At 36.6% G+C, this 25,202-nt stretch overlaps 1 protein-coding gene across 1 annotated transcript in view; it reads right to left on the bottom strand.

The window, feature by feature from the left end:
- Positions 1-4,275: 4,275 nt before the first annotated feature.
- LOC123534440 (uncharacterized) overlaps positions 4,276-25,202 on the bottom strand; it is a 35,245-nt gene continuing 14,318 nt past the window's right edge. The window contains exons 5-13 of the mRNA XM_045316690.2: positions 24,689-25,079; positions 23,912-24,102; positions 20,211-20,411; positions 19,405-19,547; positions 18,602-18,961; positions 11,702-11,865; positions 10,067-11,425; positions 7,142-8,295; positions 4,276-5,007 (exon numbers count right to left, since the gene is read on the bottom strand). Of these exons, the coding sequence (XP_045172625.2) occupies positions 4,795-5,007; positions 7,142-8,295; positions 10,067-11,425; positions 11,702-11,865; positions 18,602-18,961; positions 19,405-19,547; positions 20,211-20,411; positions 23,912-24,102; positions 24,689-25,079 (4,176 nt within the window). The 3' untranslated portion in view covers positions 4,276-4,794. The remainder of the gene's footprint in view (positions 5,008-7,141; positions 8,296-10,066; positions 11,426-11,701; positions 11,866-18,601; positions 18,962-19,404; positions 19,548-20,210; positions 20,412-23,911; positions 24,103-24,688; positions 25,080-25,202) is intronic.

Below are 25,202 nucleotides of genomic sequence, written 5' to 3' on the forward strand. Positions count from 1 at the left end.
CCTTTCAGAGATGGTGCAGTGATTGTAAGGTAGTGGAATAGCAAGGAGGTTTATGACAACGTTTCAGAGTTGGTACAGTAAGGAGTTTTTTGACGACGTTTCAGAAATGATACAGAGGTAGAACAGCAAGGGGGGTTATGAGAACGTTTCAGAGACGTTACAGTAAGGAGGTTTCTAACAACACAACGTTTCGGAGATGGCACAGTACGGTTTGCGACAACGTTTCAGAGGTGGAACAGTAAGGTGTTTTGTGACAAAGTTTCAGAAGTGGTATAGTTAGGTTTGTAACAACGTTTCAGACACGGAACATCAAGGAGGTCTGGGACAACGTTACAGAGGTGGTACAGTAAGGTTGCCATGATAACGTGTCAGGTAAGGATGCTTGTTACAACGTTTCTTAGGTAGCACCGTAAGGAGGCTTGTGACAAAGTTTTAGATGTGGCAGAGTAAGGAGGTTTGTGATAACGTTTTAGAGGTGGTACAGTAAGGAGATTTGTGGCATCGTTTTAAAGATGGTACAGTAATGAAATCTGTGGCAACGTTTCAGAGGTGGTACTGTAAGGAGGTTTATGACAGCGTTTCAGAGGTGGTACAGTAAGGAGATTTGCGACAATGTCTCAGAGTTGGCAAAGTAAGGAGTTCATGATAGTAAGTCAGCGGCGCAATGGTTAGCAGGTTGGACTACAACGCCAGCGGTCGCGGCTGATATCCCGACTAGTGTTCAGTGCTGGGTATTTACTTAAATTGGTACTGTTTCCAGCAGTATCGGCCTAGACTGGATGCTGGGGAAGTAAATATGACCACAGGTGTCTGAAGCTCAATCAATAAAATATATATGCAGGTTAGATCTCTTGAAGAGTATATAGGTGGGTGGGGTATGGTAATGCATATATCTATTGATAGAGCTTCAAACGCCTGTGATATGACACCTGTTATGGCGCGGCTGGAAATAAGTTGTTCCATCCATTCCAGGTGGGGACTTTCGTCGGCTTCCCGCGTTAAACAAGAATCTTTACCCTTTTTTATGACAAGGTTTCAGAGCTGGTGCAAAGACGGCCCGGAGATGGAACAGTTACGAGGTTTGTGACAACGTTTCAGAGGTGGTACAGTAAAGAGGTTTGTGACAACGTTAAAGAGTTGGTAGAGTAAGGACGTTTGTGACAACGTTTCAGAGATGGTACAGAGGTAGTACCTGTAGTAAGAGGGTTTTGACAACGTTTCAGAGGTGGTACAGTAAGGAGGTTTCTGACAACGTTTCAGTGGTGGCACAGTAAGGCGGTTTGTGACAACGTTTCAGAGGTGGCACAGTAAGGAGGTTTGTGACAATGTTCCAGAGGTGGCACAGTAAGGAGATTTGTGACAACGTTTCTGAGGTGGCACAATAAGGAGGTTTGTGACAACGTTTCAGAGTTGGCACAGAAATAAGCTTTATGGCAACGTTTCAGAGGTGGCACAGTAGGGAGATGTGTGACAACGTTTCAGAAGTGACACAGTAGGGAGATGTGTGACAACGTTTCAGAGGTGGCACAGTAAGGAGGTTTGTGACAACGTTTCAGAAATGGCACAGTAAGGCGGCTTGTGACAATGTTGCAGAGGTGGCATAGTAAGGAGGTTTGTGACAACGTTGCAGAGGTGGCACAGGAAGGAGGTTTGTGACAACGTTTCATTGGTGGTACAGTAAAGAGGTTTGTGACAATGTTTCAGAGGTGGTACAGTAAGGAGGATTGTGACAACGTTTCAAAGTTGGTAGAGTAAGGACGTTTGTGACAACGTTTCAGAGATGGTACAGAGGTAGTACAGTAGGAGGGATGTTTTACAACGTTTCAGAGGTGTTACAGTAAGGAGGTTTCTGACAACGTTTCAGAGGTGGCAGTTAGGTGGTTTGTGACTACGTTTCAGAGGTGGCACAGTAAGGAGGTTTGTGACAACGTTTCAGAGGTGGCGCAGTAAGGAGGTTTGTGACAACGGGTCTGAGGTGGCACAATAAGGAGGTTTGTGACAACGAATCAGATGTGGAACAGTAATAAGGTTTGTGACAACGTTTCAGAGGTGGAACAGTAAGGAGATTTGTGACAACGTTTCAGAGGTGGTACAGTGAGGAGTCTTGTGACAACGTTTCAGAGATGGTACAATAAGGAGGTTTCTGACAACGTTTTATGTCATAGAGCACCGATTCAAAACGTACAGGGAACTTACTGGAATAAGGTAAGTGTATACCTGGGGATAAGGTAATGTTTGTCCGTTCTGATTGGTCAGTCATGTAAACAAACTTAAGAGCTGTTTTTTTCTTCTTCAAATTTGACAACATTTTCTACATGTTATGTGTATTGAAAAAAGTTGTGTCCGCAATGCCAACGATGTAAACTAGGGGGTCATCTCATTCGCACGAAAATTACTTAAATATAGTATCACTATTCATGTTTTTCGTCCGATTCGTTGGTGGAACTAAGATAGTTCTCGAAAAAATGTGATTAGATATACATGTTTCGATATATGGAAGGCTGTACACGCCACAATCTTATAACGGAAGTCTATGGGAAAACAACTGGTGTTCTCTAACCTTTAGAGGTAGTACAGTAAGGAGGTTTGTGGTGGTACTGCAACGTTTCTGAAAACGTTTTGTAGGTGGTACAGTAAGGTTCAGGACAACGTTTTAGAGGCTAGTGACAAATTGTTAAATGTGGTGCAATCAGGAGATTTGCGACAACGTTTTAGAGGTGGTACAGCATCATGCATCATCTCTACAGGAATAATTTACCAGGTATACAATGGGTATACAATATAATGGATTGACTTCGCATGTTTCTTTAATGTGATGTCATCTACAACAAGAGCACCGCCTTGCGGGTGCAGACGCTCATCTGATTTTTTTGTCTGTATAATAGAAATATTGTTCTACCCATGATTTTCCAAAAGGGGCCATAATTCTTACAAAAAGCAATGTAGAGTTACGGTACTTGCTGTGCAGCGTCAGCTTTTAATGGCGAATAACTGCTCCAAGTTTTAAAGCAATAACTTAACCAAGAAATCTGATATTTTCTAAGTCCAAAAAGGGTCATAATTCTTGCAAAATCAGGATGGAGTTATGTTTCTTGCTGTACAGAGTCAGCTGTTAATGGTGTACAAGTGTTGCAAGTTTTAAAGCAATAGGTTTGATAGTTTAGGAGAAAAGTTGACCTAAACATAAAACTTAAACAAGAAATCTGATATTTTCCAAGTTCAAAAGGGGCCATAATTCTTGCAAAAAGCAGGATGGAGTTATGTTTCTTGATGTGCAGAGTCAGCTATTGATGATGAACAAGACTTTAGTGTTGCAAGTTTTAAAGCAATAGCTTTGATAGTTTAGGAGAAAAGCTGACCTAAACATAAAACTTAACCAGGCAACGCCAACGCCAACGCCGACGCCGATCAAGTGATGACAATAACTCATCATTTAAAAAAAAATCAAATGAGCTAAAAAAATGTCGAATGCACGAAGCGGATGCAAGTCTCCAATACAGCACTGCACCTTTGACTGCGCCTTTTTTTACGGTTGACAAGATGACACTGGCGGTTGCAAGCAACTATAAAATGAGTGTGAATACTAATTAACAGGATACGTTGACACCTTAACAGTGCATCGTTCACTTTGCTTCTAATTGCTGTTTCAGCAAAGAAACATCAGCAAAGAAAATACCTTTAACAGATTTTTTTCCCAGATATTTTCCATTAGAATATCACGCAGATATTGTCATGGTAACACTGTAACTTGAACTCTGTGTTTCTTCCCAAGACAATTTTTTATGATGTAAAAACATTTAAAATTATTTCAGCATGAATAGTTATGTACATAATAGTCTTCGTATTACACATGGAAAATTCTGTATTTCAATGCTAAAAGCAGCAAGATCTTAACACTTCATCTTTGTTGTAACAATATGACGGTTGTTCGATTTCCAATAAATATATCTCATTGTTTAGGCAGATTGTTCAGAAAGAACTCTGCAACTGTTAAAATCATTTATTTCAAAAGCGGTTGGAAGACGGGTCGCTGGATACTAAAATTGCACTCCTAAATCAGGAAAGTAATGTCCAGACAGTATCCATGACTTCAATTCATAGTGATATATTTCTGTAGATCTGAGCTAAATTCCTTGAAAGCTGTAGGAGTTGTTTCAGCAAAGATTTTTGGACAGACGGGAAGACTGACGGAAGGACAATGCGGCAACTATATGCACCCCACTTCGACTCCAACAATTCTTTTTCTGGGGGCATAAGAACAGTCGTGTGTACAAATATAATGATTTTATTTATTACCAAACAGATGATATAGAAAATATACTATATATAACATGCAATAACAATGATTCCACTAAAATTACTCTCGGCATAATAACAGTTGTGTGTTATTGTAATGAACGGGTAGTCACGTGTATTATGTGAATATAACAAACACCACGGGGCAGGAAAAATAGCAGTGAACATATAAATATTCTACAGCCTTACACAAAACATTGCACCAAACTGATGTATGAGGCAGGATACGAAAAACATTGACTTTCCTCTTCGATGACTAGCTGGCTTTCGACAGCTCGATTGCAGAGTTTCAAATAATGCACGGATGACCATTTTGGATCTCCTCCAACAGTAAAGCTAGTACATTTGTAATCAATGTCACTCTAAATACTCTTTTCATTGTGAATGTCTTTATGAAAAAAACTGTGTTCATGTTTTGCCATATCTTTTGAATTAATAAGGACCTATCCGGCTATATGTAACTGTAGTGCTTAAAACTTTAGAGGCATACAATGTACCTTACAATGTAGCTTCACATATATATGGATGTTTTGAAAGTGACCTGTCGCCCCACCTTACGTATATTTTATACTTTCCAGGATGCGCAACTCCGTAGGAAATTTCGTACAAATTATCTCCCGTATAAATCACTGACGTCTCTGTGACTGAGTGAGATTGCGGTCCAGTGATAGTCACCGTTAGGGAACCTGGAGTAGGATTTTCTACCCACACCTGAAAAAAAAAGTAAAGAACGACCGGTGATTAATCAAAGGTCTGAAGGACCCGAGAGTCGGCAACTGACTACTGTAGTAATAGGAGTTGTTGTAATTACTGTAGCAGAATCATGTACAGGGCAATGCTAGCTCAGAATGTTGAAGAATAATAGGGTTATTATAACAGTAGCTCGATCTGGGATGCTGTATTCGGTTCGAGTGGATTTTTGCCAGATCGGATCTCACGAGGCGCGCAAGCGCCGAGTGTGATCCGACCTTGCAAAATCCATGAGAGCTGAATACAAAATCCCAGATTTAGCTACTGTTATAATGACTCTTTAATGATATACCTCTACCTTTTGTTTGTTGTTTGGTTATTGAACGAAATCTTCAATGTTTATCAATATTAAAATGGAACTAAGTGAAGTTTTTATGTGCGCTATTTATAGAAGTGTGTCAGGTCATGCATATTAATGAAAGTAGTCCGGCAGCATACAATACGGAATTTTTTCTGCCTGTTCCTATCTAATTGTGAAATACAGGCCGTTTTTTTTACAGAATTTATAAAGGTATATAATAAAGAGATATATTTGGACGAGCACTCAGCTGAAAAGTCATATTACACAAGTCGATATAGTATTTTAATGAACAATGTTAAATAACTCTTATTTTCTGTTCTTTTTTAGTGAGCAAAGTAGAAAGAATAAAATAGTTTAACACTCGCAGTGGAATAATCCAACAATGGCGCCATATGAATACTGATGTCCGATTTTTCATTTTTTTTGAACCGCCCAATATGAAAGTCCACTGTATCCAATACAGAAACCATCTTGAACGATCATGTGGTATAAACTAGAGCCACTGATTGGCAGTGATTTTATCGGAAACGGTAAACATATGAATTTCTTAAAAAAAAGGCTGGCTCGAAAATAAATGACTAATGCTTCCTGGAACTGGAAGATTGATTACTGATAAAACTTGTTATTGAAAAAACAACGGAGATGGAATTGTGTCTTGTTTATATCAAGATGATTAGGAATGGATAAAATTATGAGAAAACGGTGATTTGAATGAGGAGTGTTTTCTTATTTATTTTAAAGATATATCTGTGTCAGACTGTCGGGAAAACATAATGCAAGGACACAGTACTGAATTGAATCTGTTAAGTTTTAACCTGACAACAAAGCATAGCATAATTTCCGGAGGAATTTCGTCAGCAGTTTTATTTTACGTAAAGATAGTTACTGAAATTATTCGCCAGCAACCAAAGTTGGAAGTGTCAACGAATAACAATAACAACGGTTTTCTGTTGTATGATTACATATACATTTGTATATAAACCCATATAATTCTTTTTTAGTTAAAGCCACCGATTTTACAGTGCTCGAAATGACGCCATAATACTGAGAAATACCACCATGTGATCAAGATTCCTCAATGATTATGCTTGATAGAAGTCCCACTGAAAGGTGCCGTGGAAGAAAATATTTGAATTTATTTGCGCATGGCACAAATAAAATTAATAAATTCGACAAAAAATATCGTTTACTGGTAATATCAAATGAAGTTGACATAATGCAATGTCATTAATGCGGTGAATCCTTTGATGTTTGAGACATTCCAATGGAACTACTTTACTGTACTGTGTTTTTCGGCCCAGTTACAGAGAAGTCGTGCGACAGCAAGGACTGGTCAAACGCTTTCAGCGTTAGCCAACTCAAAAAGCATAGCATATGTATCAGTGCCTCAACTTATCAATGCTTTTGTTCGTTTTATCGACCATACTGAAAATGGTGATCATCTTGAGAGAGGGGAGAAATTTTAACCACTCCAGCTATGCCGACTGAAATTAATTATTTGAATTTTGAATATTTTGAAGACAAAGTTTGTGTAATTCCTATGGTTTAACGGCCACCTTGTATTAATAAAGATTATACGTCATACAATTTCGAATTTGTTACTATAGTGGCCAAACGACGGCTTAGTAAATACTGACATATAGTCACAACATTTATGTTCTTGTTAGTAAAATTGTATCAATTTATTCTCCAGAAGACTTTTTCTTAAAAGGGTAGCTAGGTTTGCATTATCTGTTTTTGTATCAGAATCTTTTACGCAAAAGTTTCAAACGAATTTTGTTTTGCCCGAATTACCTGAAATGAGTTATTTCCGCCGACTGTACCATATCTTAGCCCTGCCCCCGCCATACGAAATATCGTCTGCTCACCAGTATTCGTTGCCAGAGAAATAACGTCACCCAACATTGCAACATTACTTGGTTCAACATCATCATGCAGATGTGAATGATCAAAACTTGAAAATATATCGAAATAAGTTGAAGACCTGATAGTTCCATCTTGCGTGGAATGAACAGCAACCTGGTTTCCATCAAACGATTCATTTGAACTATTTTCGATTTTATCATTTTCAACGTCTGGTAAACATGCTGCTGTATGATAGGGTGCATGAGATTTTTGCACTTCCGGCTCATCACAAGAATGTTCGCTTAGTTCACTGTCGACAGGCAATTCATTTTCGTCATGTGACTCAATGTTTTCATCACTGTATGGTATAATGACATTTTCATCTTGCCAGTGGGTTATCTTTGTTGTCGGTACTACTTCAGATATTTCATCTGAAGTTTCATCCGTAGGGCAAAGATTCTGAAAAGAGTTAATCTGCGACAGAAAGTCGCTTCTCGTCGACTTAGATACGCCAAATCCGCAATAATTACTGTCAACGCTTGTCAGTGTTCCCAACCTCTGTTTCCACGCCGCTGTTGGATATCGCTTAGATTTTTCATCACTTTTCTCCACTTTAAAATCCTCAGCTACCACATCGGTATGTGAACAACCTTCCTCGCCGGAGTTCAAGGACTGGTTAGTGGACTTGTCAGTCAGCAATTGATCTGTCGAAGCCTTTCGATTGCGTGCTAATATTTCCTTTATAACTTCTTTAATATCTCTTTGCTCTCCATTGATACCAAATATACTGTTATCGTCGTTTCTCGATACAGTGTGATCAAAAGTAAAGTTTCGTCTCCTCAGCCGTTTGCGTCTTTCGTTTAGTTCCGAATCTGACAAGCTAAATGAATCCTCTCGATTAATTCGCTTATGTCGTTTTCTCGTCTGCTGTTTGTTTGTGTCACATGGGATGGATTGAGGTGGCAACTCGTCGTCTGCATCATTTCCTGCCTCACGATGTTCTAGAGATACACTCTGGCTACTATTGCTGTTTACTAAACTCGGTTCCAGTGGGATTTGAGGTCCACGGTACGGGCGTCTATATAGACGGACATGGCCATTTCCTATAAAAAAAAATAAAATTCATAATAAAAAAGAATTTAAACTAACGCATTTGACTTACTACTACTACATTGCTACTTACAAAACGTAAATTTGCAGTCAAATAACTTGTTAATCACATACATTTGCTGCTGATATATTGCGTGCTTTACCGAAATAATCTGCTCCACAAATTTATATACAGACCAATATAAACAATAAAAAGACTATTACTAAGCAATAAAGGTCCCTTCTGAGAGGAATTTATCATATTTACCGCCATAGGAACCACAATTTTATACTGAATACAAGAACCTACATATTCTCCAAATACCTTAACCATCTAAACTCTAAAACTCTTTTATTTGAATTTCGGTAAAAAGGGTTTGTACAAAAATCTGCTAGATAGTTAGGCATTGTGGTTTGCGAAGCTTTGTCAGCTGTATTTTTGTTGTTTTTTTCCCTTTTGTGTTAATTTTGATTTATGTGCTATTTTTACGTAAGATGTATATTTTTATATATATATTTCTTTTTTGATTATCGAGTTTTATTCGGCATGTCGACATAAACATGCCCTTGGCCATTTACAAAACAATATCTCAGATGGCCAAGACATACATACATGAAATACACATTCATGATATTAACGGTATATAAAGAAATACAGTATATTGTATAATATACTGAGTAATTACGTCATATAAATGCACATACAATACTAAATTAGTTCACATTAAATTGAATTAAGATTTGTTTGTTTGTTTTGGGTTTAACGCCGTTTTTCAACAGTATTTCAGTCATGTAACGGTGGGCAGTTAACCTAACCAGTGTTCCTGGATTCTGTACCAGTACAAACCTGTTCTCCGCAAGTAACTGCCAACTTCCCCACATGAATCAGAGGTGGAGGACTAATGATTTCAGACACAATGTCGTTCATCAAATAGTCACGGAGAACATACGCCCTGCCCGAGGATCGAAATCGCGACCCCGCGATCCGTAGACCAACGATCTTACCTACTGAGCTAAGCGGGCGGGCAAATTGAATTAAGAAGCAGCAGTATCAAGCTTTTCTTTACGTATTTTCATAGCATTAAATACATACTTGGCTACATTTCTAATAGTTCTAACATTTTTTGATGATAGTAATTTTACAAACTTATTAACTGAAGGAAATGAAGGATCGATACAATACTTTTGACGTAGATCACGATAAAAAGGACAACATATCATAAAATGGTACTCCGATTCGACATTTTTCATACATATCTTACAAGTACGATCATTTCTAGCTACATTTATACTCTACCACTCTCAATTTCTAGGCATTTTTAGCGCAGACAGTCTAAACCTAGAATAATTCAATTCTTAAAGGAACACTATCAATAACATCTAAACATTTTTCATAGCTAAACTCAGTCTTGAATTTTCTATAACAATTTAGTTTAGGCTGATTTGATATTGTATCATTCCACTCTTGAACATACTGGTTGCACAACATTTGCTTAAGCGAACAGCAACATGTATCGTTATGAGATATTTATGTTTTAAAACTTTTTGTACAACCTCTGTTTACCAAAATTCAAATGGTAATACGTCTTGCGGAAGAGTTCAATTTGGGCGAAAATGACTGCGAATTATTCTGCATAACTTAGTATGTGTGTAAATTAATCGAGACAGTTTTGCAATGTGACATTTCGTTTTAAACATGATAGAGCTATATAATATATTAAGTAAAATATTTGATCAAATTTTGAAAGCGCTGTATAAAGTCGATATGGAACTATAAACATTTACCCGACAAAACATTCGGCAGACTATGCCGCCCTTGTCTGTTATAGCTGGCCGGGCTTTGGCTGTCATCGAACCCACTGTCTACTGTCTCCATGGTGTATTGACGTACAGGTGCAAGTCGGTTTGGACCATTTAGTAAACTATTCCTTTCAAACCAAGCGTTAACATTTCTATGACTCTCATTATTGAACTGTTCGAACTGCCCTTCTAACTCAATGATATTCGGTATCCTTCTGTTGTTTCCTGTTGAAGATGGCCGACGGGGATAGTCTCGGTCGTCACGTGGACTTAGAGGAACTTGTAGAAGATTTCTGTAAGGTGAAATGTTTTCCGTTGGAATATCTTCTTGTGAAGGAAGTCTTTGCATTATTTCAACAGGGTTTGCTACTGCTGACACAGCTGGTCTTGCAACATCAGTTTCAGAAGGTATTTTAATGCTTATCTTGCGTAGAAGAAGGTAAACACCTTCTAGAAGATCCCAACCAGTTTCTTTTGTGATTTCAACGTGTGACACCTGTGTACACTTGTCAATTTTAGCCTTTGGGATGATAATAGTTACTTCATTTTTACCATCAGCGTTGTTCTCCCGATCTGAATGAATGTAAATGCTTCTAAAGGCTCGGAAATGGCTACTTTTAGAACTTGAACTCTGAACAGAGCTTTTCTTTTCATCTGACGAGTGATCCGTCTTCCCGGATGAAGAATCAACGCTGCTTTTCTGACAAAATATTGTCGTCTGCCGAGTTAAATTCCCGCGTACACTGAAACCTGAGGGTGTGTCTGGTACTTGATTTTCATGGACATTATCATCTGTCTTTTCTGCATTACTTTCTGCTAATAGAGCGGGTGAATTACGGTCTTTTTTGTAAGCATTCAAATCCGACATTTCAAAGCTAAATAATGTGTCACCTTGCTGTTCTTGATCTGGTAGCTCAATAACTGTTTCGATTGGTGAATCGTGTAGTTTTGATCTGTTTTTCGGGCTTGTAGGTGTTTTGACTTTTGAGTCGTTTTCAGGTGCAAGAGTTTGACTGTTTTGCAAATCGTTGACGCTGCGTGTTTCATCAATGTCCACGTGAAAACTGTCTAGACTTGGAAGAGATTTAATTGAATTTATCTTTTGAAGGCTGTTGATAAGTCCTTTAATAGAATCCTCACTTGTTAGATCTCGTTTCCAGTATTTACGCATAATTGGAAGTGACTGTGTCGCACGCAGTTTTGTTTTTACAGGAATTGAAGGATAGGTCATGTCTTCGCTGTCAAAGGAGCTGCTCGTTTGGTTCACTGCTTTCTCGCTGATGTACATGCAAGACTTCTTTAAGCTGCTTGAATGCAGCAGTTTTAGGGTTGGACTTGTAGAATCTGTGTACAATTAAACAGGTTTATGCATTTTTTATAATTCAATTTCAGCATTAATAAAACCCGTATGCTATCTGTTATCGGTATCATGCTCAAAATAAAGACAACATATATTTATACTAAACTACAAAGTTTCAGACTGGTTGAAAGTTATAATTCTTCCTCTACGTCATTACATATAATTATGAAAAAATGAGTTAAAAGTTCAGTTTAGATTTATGTTTGTTAAGGTTTTCGTGTGAAGTTGGGCTTATCATCTACATATCAAATTAAGCCTACCGTTGCCGTCAGTGTTATGTTTGTCTCCAGAGGATAACTCGGAACCTGAGTCGGATAAGTCACATGTTGCTACGGATACCAGTCCACGGCGGAGTTTGTAAACCGGTCCGTCCGAAGTTGTCCTCTTGGCAGGCGCTTTGTATGGGTGGTTTTTTGAAGAAGACCTAGTAATTCAAGTCCAGACAGTTAGTTTTTTGTTATGTTATTATTCAAATGAAGAATATAAACAATGTTTTCACAATGAGTGGTATTTTTCTGCAGTTGGCTTAAAGAACCAGACCAAGGGTATTTAAATAAACATACCGAAGAATATTCCTCCGGCCACTAATCGATAGCGGTCAGATTTTCTATATAGAAATAAGAAGGGCATGTACAGATTTTACTTAATAACAAAATTACTAAAAATAAGAAACCTTAGGTGCAAAAATATTACCAAAGTTCAACATTTGATTCACCACAAAGTCTTTTTAAATTAAATTTTATCTTAATTTTTGATTCGTTCTTCGCATGAAGTTTGATGCCATCATTTCGTCATTTTTTCCCTTCTTTTTTTCCATATAAAATGTGCAAAAATCTCATACATGCGTTTCTTCAAAGCATTTTTTGTATAAAACCATTGATATGAAAGCTTAGGTGCAAGAACTTTCCTACTCTCATTGAATGTATCTTTTGAATGATATTTATTTCATTTTTGTGAAATAAAAATTTGATTCGTTCTCAGACGGTTTATTTTCACTAATTTCGAAGAAAAATTAACTTCAGCGCGAAGTTGTTGTTGTAGCGTCATAAGCAGACGATATTATAGTATGCCGCGTGAACGTGTGGTATTGTGATCAAAACGTTAAAGTAATGATTTAATCATAAGAGAGTTTGAGATTTCAAACTTCGCCTTCCCCTTCAACGTCTCTCATATATATTTTGGGTAAAACGTCACCGATATGCGTGTAGTTTATTTATATCACACGTTGCTGCTAAAGTTTTCCATGTAATATCACGTAAGTCTAAGACTTCTCTTTATTACTATGCGAAATAAAAAGCTTAGTTTCAGGATTTCTGCTTATTAAGTTATTTGATCATCTATATATATAATTAGACTAAATTTGATGCGAAACACTATCAATAGGTATAAGAATAATGAAGTTCTGTATGGCTAATGATTTTAACTAAATACATTGAATTGAACCTGGAAGTATGAAGTTATCAACTGATTTTGAGAAACTTTAACTTCTACGGCATATTTGTGTCCCCAGGCGTTATCGATTATACCAGATGGGCCTTTTTGACGTATGAAGTGAAGTTTTGAACGTCCGAAGATGTGATATTACGAAAGTCGAAACTTCATTCTTTTTACATCTACTCTGTCCACATACTCGGCATCAAAGACTGAAATCTGGATGGAGGCACATGGCATAATAGTCATTTTACTTGAAAAATAATTAATTACGCGCGATTATCATTTGGTGGAATATTTTATTTTCACATCCAAATAAAATCAATCTGTTTCTGTCGGACACTTAATACTACAATTGCGTTTTAATTATAAACACAAAATGATCGAAAGGTTCCAGGTACCACAGGTAGTAATAAAATTATACCTGCATAAATTCCTGCATAAATTTATAACTGCGGGTATAAAATTGTACCCGCGGGTATAATTTTACACCCGCAGGTATAAAATTATACCCGAAGGTACAATTATATACCCGCAGTTATAAAAATTATACCTACGGGTATAAAAATTGTACCTGCGGGTACAATTTTATACCCGCAGGTATACTTTTATACCCGCGGGTACAATTTTATAGCCACAGGTATAAAATTGTACACGCGGGTATAAAAATTACACCTGCGGGTATAATTTTGTACCCGCGGGTATAAAAATTATACCTACGAGTATAAAATTATACTCGCGGTTACAAAATTATACCCGCAGGTATAAAAATTATACCGGCGGGTATAAAAATTATAACTGCGGGTATAAAATTGTACCCGTGGGTATAAAAGTATATCTGCGGGTATAAAAATTATACCTACGGGTATAAAATTATACCTGCGGGTATAAAATTGTACCCGCGGGTATAGAAGTATACCTGCGGGTATAAAATTATACCTACGGGTATACAATTATACCCGCAGGTACAATCTTTATACCCGTACGTATAACTTTTATACCCGCAGGTATAATTTGTACCTGCGGGTATAATTTTATATCTGCGGGTGTAAAATTATACCCGTGGGTATAAAAATTATACCTACGGGTATAAAATTATACCCGCGGTTACAAAATTATACCCGCAGGTATAAAAATTATACCGGCGGGTATAAAAATTATACCTGCGGGTATAAAATTGTACCCGCGGGTATAAAAGTATATCTGCGGGTATAAAAATTATACCTACGGGTATAAAATTATATCTGCGGGTATAAAATTGTACCTGCGGGTATAAAAGTATATCTGCGGGTATAAAATTATACCTACGGGTATACAATTATACCCGCAGGTACAATCTTTATACCCGTACGTATAACTTTTATACCCGCAGGTATAATTTGTACCTGCGGGTATAATTTTATATCTGCGGGTGTAAAATTATACCCGCGGGTATAAAAATTATACCTACGGGTATAAAATTATACCGGCAGGTATAAAATTACATCCGCTGGTACAATTTTTATACCCGCGGGTACATTTCCAATTTATACCCGCAGGTATAAATTTATACCTGCAGGTATAATTTTATTACTACCTGTGGTACCTGGAAACTTCCGACCCAAATGGTACGCCAAAATGATGAGGGACATTTCCTGTTAGCCGTATGGGATAACTCCATTCTTTAAATGCATTGAACTAGAGCCTGGCAGAAGGAAATTGTTGGTTAATTCCCCCTTTGATTCTTCCATTTTACAAAGAAAGTCGGTCTTGAAACTCGGTGTGACCCTACCCTACCCCTACCCCCCTCCCCCCTCCCCCCTCAGCCCCCCTGAATTGGGTGACCCCCTCTTTAATGTTGGTGTCCCTCTTACCAAACATTCCTGGATCCGCAGATGCTTTACTTATAAAATAGTATATTAAAATCATATTGTGCTGTCTGAGAGTTTGGCATTATACAGTGTCATACAGAGTGTCAGTACCACGTCGATATGATCATTATAGGTTATTAACTTTGTATGTGGATATATGCACGAGTTCTGTAGCGGTAATATTGCGCGACTTTAGGAGCGCAATATTGTCCGCGAAAGAACGATGATAATTTTTTTATTACATATCCACTATCAAATAATTAATTTATATTTAAATTATCGTTCTGTCACGAAAGACAGGAAAAGATGAGGAAAAAATCCCCGAAAACGCAATAAACAAATCAAACTGACGCGCATTAATATTTTCCGCGAAAATGACGTCAACTTGTTGTCGCAACGTGCGCTCGGACGCCACGGACGTCACGCGATTATTTCCATTACAACGTTAAGGAAACATTCCACGTCCTATATTAGTCCAACTCATTTCAGTCTGATAAATTACTACGTGCCAGTATCTAACAGATCAGATTAATCAAAGTGTAAAAGTAAACAAAATGTTGCATAAATTACAAATTAAACAAACACACAATAGCAACAAAAATCTAAAGAAACGAGATCCGCAATGGATGGACCGTCAGGGGAGGTAACTAGAGTCACGGACTGGGACTAGTCTGATATGAAAGCGTTCAACGTCATGATATGGAAAATATTGCACGATCGCGGTCCATTGAAACCCAATTGAAAATAGTTTTAGGTATGTAATAATCATTTTTATTTCCTCTCATGTACGATTTACAATCGTGCATTGTATACTGACTATACTGACATAATTTTATATAAAACCTAAATGTTTGGAGCAACACTAACGAGTTTTTATATTGTTCACATTGTTTTATCTTTTTATTTATTTAATTTTTTTTTGTTTGTCTGTTTTTTTTTTTTTTTTTTTTTTTTTTTGTAATCGCTCTAATATCCATGCGATGATTATATTAATTGAAATGTTTATTATTTAATTTTCATTTTTTCATTTTTAAAACCTCTTGTTAAATTCCTGCCCTTTCGGACAACTTGTATCAAAATGCACGAAAAACACGATCATAATTACGGATAAATTGAATGGGCGGATTAAAAGAAGTAAGGTTCATTCTAATATTTGAAATCTCAAGGAATTTTAATCGAACTTCAACTTCATACGTTAACTTCGCAAGAGACGTTGAAGGGGAAGGCGAAGGTTGAAATCTCAAACTGTCTATTTAATGTAATTTTACTTCGCGAGTAATTCATTTTGTGTTAATATCACAAATTAACAATATAAGAAATGCAATTAAATATTGCAATTAATATTTCGGTTCTAAAAAGAAAGAGACGCGTATTTCTTCTTATGTTGTTGTTCTCACCTTATTTCGTATACATTTAAATATCAGTATCCGTGTCAGTTATGCCAGTTATGTCAATTAAACATTAAAAGAGATAGCTTTCCTAACGACCCTTGGATCACAAATGCAAACTGTCGTAAAAAGGTAAAATACAGAATTTTTTGTATATATTTTACTTAATAATTTTTAGTAAATAAATTCAAGGTCCGCCTTAATCAAATTAAAGCTGGAATATTTAATTATGTCCGGAGCATTTTTGTGTACAAGAATGTTTTTGCAATGTAAATAATATCTGCATTTAAAACAGAATTGAATTCTACTTCAGTAACTTAATGATATATTTTTGTTTTCGTGAAAATTTTACCTGGTTTCGTGATCTTTTCAGTTATCATAAATGTCGTCATGATTAACTTACTTTCATAATTTATTGTACATGTTCAATTCAAGATAATTTTACATAAAAATAATTTCTATACTGTAATCCTATTGAATGATAGTTTATAGAAGTAATAAAATGTTATATGCATCACGCATAAATCCTTTTTATTGGACCTGTAATAAAACTTGCCAGTTACCTCTAAATAAGGAACGTTAAAAGAACACAGACGTTTATAACACTGATAAGGCTATAATTGCGTTTTGAATTACGGGTATTTTCTTTTTGTAAGTACAAGGTATAATATTATCATGCGATTTTAATCTTTCGCATATTTTTTATTTTGCAAGCAGTTTTCAACAAAGTTTGTGGTCAAATAATTCAAAATAGATCAATACAATTCCTACGTTTAAGACACAAATACCTACATGCCCTACATACTGACCGTTCCAAGGCGGTGCCCCTATTTTCAACTTGTTTTCTGTCTGTCTTGTATTTTGTGTTGCATATGTTGTCTTGTTTGTTGTTAGCGTTTCTTTTCTCTTTCTCCTCACTCCCCCTATCGCCCCCACCCTTTCCCCTTGCAATTGCAAAACACCCCAGAAAACTAAGAAGAACAGCACCTTTACGCTAGAATACATAATTATTCCTCCTTGGTGTATTGGTAACGGACTAAGGAAAAGTATTTAATGCCGCGGCGGCTCGGGTTTGACTCGCGACTTAGGCGTGATTCTTTCTTTATTTCACATTTCTTAAGATAGTTTAGAAACAAAAATTCATGTTCTTATGTTCATAAAATACTTCTATTCTAAAGGAAAGATTATTTAATTATTATTAAGTTCTGACCTCGTATTTACGAAACATTTTCAGTCTCAGCTGAGTGTGATAATGAAACTTAAATTTGTCATTTATAGACAGATAGCGAGTGTATATCAAAATCCCTTTGATCAAAATCCCCTCCACTGAAAAATGACTGGGTGTTACAAAATCCCATTCACACATTTGCAGGGGTTATCATAATCCCCTCTGTGATTAAAATTATAGATATATAGATATCAGTGCTCCAAATTATATTATGTTTGCTAAAGGCATTGTATTTACGTGCTTTATGCAATAGACTTTTAAGTTGTATATAGTTGTATTTGAACTTGATGAAATAAGTAAAAATCACAGAGGGGATTATGATACCCCCTGCAAAAGTATGAAGGGAGTTTGTAACACCCTGTCATTTTTCAGTGAAGGGGATTTTGATCAAGGGGATTTTGACTGTCTCCCACAGAGAGCATGTATAAAACTAAATTTTAAGTTAATAACGTTTTTCAAGTGACTATTTAATAGTATTGATGGTCAGTCTCAGTTGGAATTTAACCTTAAAGTTTCAGTAAAATTGATACTGAAATCAGTGTGGCTATACTACGTCAGGTTGAAAGGTGATTTTAGGGAAATAGATTCTGTACCATTAATATAATTCTAGCAGTGAAGTATAAATTTCTTTAATAAACAGATCTTTATTCATTACAGGTATCGCACAGTAATAAGGCGCTTTGAAATGTAAACAAACAAAACAATAGCATTAATTTAAGTCAATACACAACGTTTACACTGCATATAGTAATTCCTCGTTGGCCGAGTGGTATTGGTATCCGTCTAATACTGTTTCGTCGGGAGTTCGATTCCCGGACCCGTAAAAAGTATTTTGAAAACTGTATTTAATTTCTTTTTTTAAATAACGATTCAACGAAAACAACACAAGTTTGTTAATCTAGTACTAACTTGTTTACTAGCTTATATATATCACTGTTAACACGTAATCATGTTTGAATACCCTTCATCTTTAATATGATCTAATGTTTTTAGGCTTTCGTGAATACATTAGAAACCAGAGAAAACAAAACAAACTTACATAAAGTATGTAAATCAAATGCAACGGATGCAATGTTCGAGCCATCAAAACTATCGCTACAAAATGAATACATGTCTGTCTATCCACTCAGCCTACTGCGCCATCAAGCCATCTATTGATATTACTACCAATATCTTTTGTTTTAAAAGAGATTGCCAAGTACTAATTGTTTATTTACATGTTGCTAAAATTAAAAACGCCATAATACTATGAGGTACTTATACCTTTTTAAAGCCGAACGTTTAGCAGCTCTCTCTGTGTTATGAGCATACTGTTCATAAAGCGTTATCTTTTCATTTTGCTCATGCTCGGCGACGTTTTGCGATTCATCTAGACGCTTGTGTTCGCTATTCGCATAATGGTCATCATGATCATCTAACCGATTGTGTTCATCCAGTTCTGTACATTTGTATTTCAGTATCTGAGGTGTGGGAACTGAAGTCTGGTCCATGCTATTGGAATGATCGCTGTCTTTAGATCCTTGACGTTCCTCAGGGACTGTATTAAGAACAGCTGAATGAGACTTTACAACTGACGAGCCTTGTGATGCAGTAGTGGCCTCATCCTTTTCAGTTCGGTGGTGTCTGCAATTATAATTATAGAAAAATATGTAAAATTTACAAATCGACAGGTCTATATCAGAATCATATTTTCTACCTTCATCGGAAACAAAGGAATTCAAAAGAATTTCTCGATTTCTTTTTTTTTTTTGGCCGTGTAGACTAGTACTCATTATACTAATAATAGGACAGTCATTGCTCAAGTCATTGTTACTGAGATGGGTTTATGTCAAAGAGTAAGTCTTTTATTAGATCGATTTCATTAGAAAAAATAAAAAGAAGAAGCAAAAATGGCAAGTATAGGGTTATTACAAACTTTTTATTACAACATTCTGTTAAAACGTGAGTTGTATATGATCTCTTTTCAAAGGTATTAATTAATGACATGTACTTTTAATATCTCCAAGCTTTTACATAATAATCATGTTGCTACATAATATCCATGTTATTACATATTATATCATCACCTGGTATCTTCGTCAGAATTGTCCGTAATACTTGACTGCCTGGAAAGGGACGGGGATATAGCTTCTTCTATAACAATATCTTCCCCATTTCTTGTTATTATTCGTCGTAGAACTCTCCGTCTGGTTACTGTCAGTTGTCTCCCCTGATAAAAAATATTATAAGGCTTGACTAAGAGTTATGCAGTCCAAAAAAAACTTTAAAAACTATCCTAGAGAAACATAAAATCCCTGTCAATTAACTTGCAGATCTGACTACGCTCTCTGAATAGTGTATAAAATTGCAGTGTACTAAATAAATAAACGGTCAAGCCTACTTTTTGTACAAACCTGTGGAAACAAATCATGATTTCTAGCAAACCTCCATTCTCTTTCTTCACACCATATTACTTTCAACAGCCCAGGATCATGTTACCTTGTTGGTGAAAAATAAACACGTTTTCGGAAAATATCTTATCACTAAATGGCAATATCCGGTGTACGCATCCTCAACGTGAGGATGTCTATTTTCATTCTATTATGAAATGACGGACTACTTTTTCTCGGAGGCTGGTAACCGCAGCTTCTTACCTAATTTGGAAGTCGTTTCAATAAAATGTATTAGGTATTCTAAAAAAATCCCTCTACAGTATATATTTGCCAAGCAAGCATTTTAAAAATAGTCAAGAACATGTTCTTATAAATCAGTGGCTTTGTCCTGAAAACAAAGGCCAACACACTTATATAGAAAATCATAACTAAATCAAATTTAAAGGATATACGTAGGGAACTTAGGAACATAACTTTAACTTAAACATACATATACTCACCTTGCTGTAAGCTTTTGCTTTAGCCATTGCAGATATAGAGCGGTGTGACTCATGGCCACTGTGAGACACGAACTCTTCAGGCACATCAGGATGATCCAATGTATCAGCACTGTGGCTGGAGAAAGACAGAGAATCGTAGATAACCCGCTTCTCCTGGGCGCCCTTTAAGTTCTTTGTGGACACGTTTGAGGCTTTGTATACCTGCAACACAATTTAGAAACGTACTCAACTATAGCAGTATGAAAATATATGTCTATGTAAAACAGGCTTGATATTGACGTAAAATATCCTTTAGTTATGGTGGCAAATTTCTGTCATTTCGTTCTCACGTGCTGGTGAGTTTCAAAAGCTCAAGAACGACAAATTAGAACGCCAGTACGACAAAATACTTTTTTTTGTCGTACCGGTGCGTTTATTGACGCTTCTTTCGAGCTGACGCCCTTTAAACGCGCAAACATTTATGAAAAAAAATAGAACAACAAAAACCCAGTTATTTGAGCCGAAAAAATATCCTGGCTAAAATGTCTGGAGCAAAATGGAGAATGGCCGTCGAACTGATTGGTGGCGACGCCTAAATTTCATTGTTTGCTTCGGTGACTGTACTTTCATAGCCTGCAGACTCTGCAGTATTGGAAAAAAGAATGCATAATTGCTACGGAAGGATCATTTGAACAGACACTGAATTGCTCAGTGATCAGTAAGTTAAATAGAAAACTATGTTAAGTTCAAATCAAGGAATGCACTGGGGAATTATGACAATTCCTGATCTTAAACAAGAGGGCCATGAAGGCCCTGTATCGCTCACCTGACCTATTGACCTAATATCATCAAGATTAACATTCTGACCAAGTTTCATAAAGATATGGTCATAAATGTGATCTCTAAAGTGTTAACTAGCTTTTCCTTTGATTTGACCCGGTGACCTAGTTTTTGACCCCACATGACCCAGATTCGAACTTGACCTAAAGATCATCAAGATTAACATTCTGACCATTTTTCATGAAGATAAAATCTATATGTGGCCTCTAGAGTGTTAACAAGCTTTTTCTTTGATTTGACCTAGTGACCTAGTTTTTGATCCCACCTGACCCAGATTTGAACCTGACCTATGGATCATCAAGATCAACATTCTGAACAAGTTTCATTAAGATATGGTCATAAATGTGGCCTCTACATTGTTAACTAGCTTTTCCTTTGATTTGACCTGGTGACCTAGTTTTTGATCATACATGACCCAGATTCAAACCGGACTTGAGATCATCAAGGTTAACATTCTGACCAAGATTTATAAAGATACAGTCATAAATATGGCCTCTACAGTGTTAAAAAGCTTTTCCTTTGATTTGACCTGGTGACATAGTTTTTGACCCCAGATGACCCAATATCAAATTCGTCCAAGATTTTATTGAAAGTAATATTCTGACCAAGATTCATTAAAATTGGGCCAAAATTGTGACCTCTAGAGTGTTAACAAAGTTTTCCTTTGATTTGACCTGGTGACCTAGTTTTTGACCCCAGATGACCCAATATCAAATTCAACCAAGATTTCATTGAGAGTAATATTCTGACAAAGTTTCATTAAGATTGGGCCAAAACTGTGACCTCTAGAGTGTTAACAAGCTTTTCCTTTGATTTGATCTGATGACCTCGTTTTTGACCCCAGATGACCCAATATCGAACTCGTCCAAGATTTTATTGAAAGTAATATTTTATTGAGGGTAAAATTCTGACCAAGTTTCATTAAGATTGGGTCAAAATTGTGACCTCTAGAGTGTTTACAAGCTTTTCCTTTGATTTGACCTGGTGACCTAGTTTTTGACCCCAGATGACCCAATATCAAACTCGACCAAGATTTTATTGAAAGTAATATTCTGACCAAGTTTCATTAAGACTGGGCCAAAATTGTGACCTCATGAGTGTTAACAAGCTTTTCCTTTGATTTGACCTGGTGACCTAGTTTTTGATCCCAGATGACTCAATATCAAACTCAACCAAGATTTTATTGAGAGTAATATTCTGACAAAGTTTCATTAAGATTGGGCCAAAATTGTGACCTCTAGAGTGTTAACAAGCTTTTCCTTTGATTTGATCTGATGACCTCGTTTTTGACCCCAGATGACCCAATATCGAACTCGTCTAAGATTTTATTGAAAGTAATATTTTATTGAGGGTAACATTCTGACCAAGTTTCATTAAGATTGGGCCAAAATTGTGACCTCTAGAGTGTTTACAAGCTTTTCCTTTGATTTGACCTGGTGACCTAGTTTCTGACCCAGATGACCCAATATCGAACTCGTCCAAGATTTTATTGAAAGTAATATTCTGACCAAGTTTCATTAAGACTGGGCCAAAATTGTGACCTCTAGAGTGTTAACAAGCTTTTCCTTTGATTTGACCTGGTGACCTAGTTTTTAACCCCAGATGACCCAGTATCAAACTCGTCCAAGATTTTATTGAGGGTAACATTCTGACCAAGTTTCATTAAGATTGGGCCAAAATTGTGACCTCTAGAGTGTTAACAGTCAAATTGTTGACGACGGACGACGGACGGACGACGGATGACGACGGACACAGGGCGATCACAAAAGCTCACCTTTGAGCACTTCGTGCTCAGGTGAGTTAAGAAGTTAAAACCCACAATATTTCTGAATTAGGGTAGAATATAAGGGTGCACTCGTACTTCCTTGCCTAGCTTTAAAAGCGACGTGGTAGAGTGTCCGCCTTATGTGTGAGAGGTCCCGGGTTCGATTCCCGGTTAGGCCTAAAGTAGTTTCAGTCTGTTACATTTGGCGCCCAATGTAAATAAGTCAGAGTAGATATTAATGGACACCTTTGATCGTCCCACAGAGGTTCAAACTCATGGAATTCAAGGACGAATTCTAAAATGGAGGGGATGTATGTAGTAGGATAGAGTATAAGGGTGCACTTATACGTTCTTGCTATTGAGCTAGCTTTTATAGCGACGTGGTAGAGTGTCCGCCTTAGGTGTGAGAGGTCCCGGGTTCGATTCCGGGTCAGGCCTAAAGTATTTTCAGTCTGTGATATTTCACAAGGTGAACTATGCTGATAAAGCTACTATCTGCAGGTATAAATCCCGCATGATAACTCAAATATAACATGTTTTGAAAACAGTTTTTATAACATTACTGTACAGTATGCTCTTAACTTCTATCACTGACAACCTTTTTGAGTTCAACGATGTATGAGAACCATAACAATCAAACGATAATATAAACATGCTGTCGTTTAGATTATCGTGCGTGAGTAGGACCTATATACATGTGACTGGTAGTTTCCTTTTTAATAAAGAGGGTTTTGGGTAAGTCTCTACAACATATAGAATTGTTGACACTGTGAAGTTTAAATTTTGAGCAAAACTGCTGAAGAATGTTCACCGATACGAGGCAATGGGAGTTATGACAAAAGAAAGAAATTATCGGGGAAGAGTTTTCTTTTAAACTATAAATTATACAAACTGCAGGAAATTTCCGTAGTATTTCCCTAGCGTTATGGGATATGGACATAACGGAAAGATCTACACTGTTGCCGATGAATCGTGATTAAACTTCCCAGCCGGTTTCTACACCGCCAAATGAAATAATACACTGGCAAAACGGTCTAATAGTGATCTTTAGCAAAATACATGTATAAGAAACTGAAATGTATTTTAGAAGCACACCTTTAACCTATTAATAGCATACCTTTATCCTGAAGGGACTATTTTCTACGTGATGGTTTTGCCATTTTACCGCTACTGCATGCATTCCCGCCATCCGAGGAACAAACGTCACGTAGAAAGTTCCTTCTTCCCCGCACTGAATATCAAAATATATTGGTTCGGTTGCCTCGGTCTCATAACGGGCTGGAATTCTTTTCCTGACGAAAGTGTTACCTGTCATTGACAAAGAACAACATAAAAAATGCATTCTTATGTCACCTAGTAAGACATTTAGTACGTTCTGTGCCTGAAATTTGTTTGTTTAGGATAAGATGCATAACAAACAAGTCTCAGGCACAGAAATTATTAAATGTCTGACTGAATGACGTAAGTATAAGATGCATATGATATTCTAGTGGATTTTTTTCTTGCCTTAAATCATACCTATTTCAAAGTTTCTATAATATACTTCTATTTACAGCTTGTTTAAATACTTAAAAATCAACTGTTAGGGGACCAGTCCCGTTTGTTAGTTTTTTTTTGTGGGAAAAAATGGAATGATATAAAGTTATGTGTCACATTTCCCCAACTTTTCAATTTGTACGTAGTGATCATAAACATGAAACTACTAAATGTTTCTGCTTGCTCGATTTTAAGCGAAATGTTGCCATGGCAAGAATATCATATAATACATAAAAACTGCACACTAGTAATAGACTTCTAGAATTTCATGTAAGATCGTTATTGATTTGCTCTAGAGTAGTGATACTAAATAAAGAAACTAAGATAAAACTATCTAAAATATTTAGTTCAGTATCACCTGCACAGTCCTCTAAATATTTGATATTATCCGACTGAGGGACGTCATAATCAAAGGACTTGTCCAGCAAAGCTTTTGCTTGATGTAGAGACACTATCCTCTCGCCGCAATATTCGTGATTTGGTCCACGCACCTCTATGAGCAGATTGAACACGCCTATAGTGTCGGATACCAGAACCGTGAACTTCGATCTTTTTTCCACTATACCGCTTTTCAGACCGGAACCTTTAGCAAAACATCTTCCGGTTTTAGCAGCAATTAGGCTTTCGTGTAGAGATGACCACTTTTCTTTGATGTTTTGCGATGCCCACTTGACCATGGATATGTACTGGATAATTTTGTTTTCTGTAGTTTTATTGGCAATTGCAAACTCCTCCGCGGAAATGAGATCCTGTTTATATAAAAAGAAAAAGATGCGGACGTCAAGGATAATAATTCAACTGTCTACATGTTTGCAACTGTTAGATTCGATATCTTTTTTATGAGAACATACGTATGCAGAACATGGTACGGA

The sequence above is a fragment of the Mercenaria mercenaria genome, chromosome 12 (assembly GCF_021730395.1).
Source record: "Mercenaria mercenaria strain notata chromosome 12, MADL_Memer_1, whole genome shotgun sequence".
Classification (NCBI taxonomy): domain Eukaryota; kingdom Metazoa; phylum Mollusca; class Bivalvia; order Venerida; family Veneridae; genus Mercenaria; species Mercenaria mercenaria.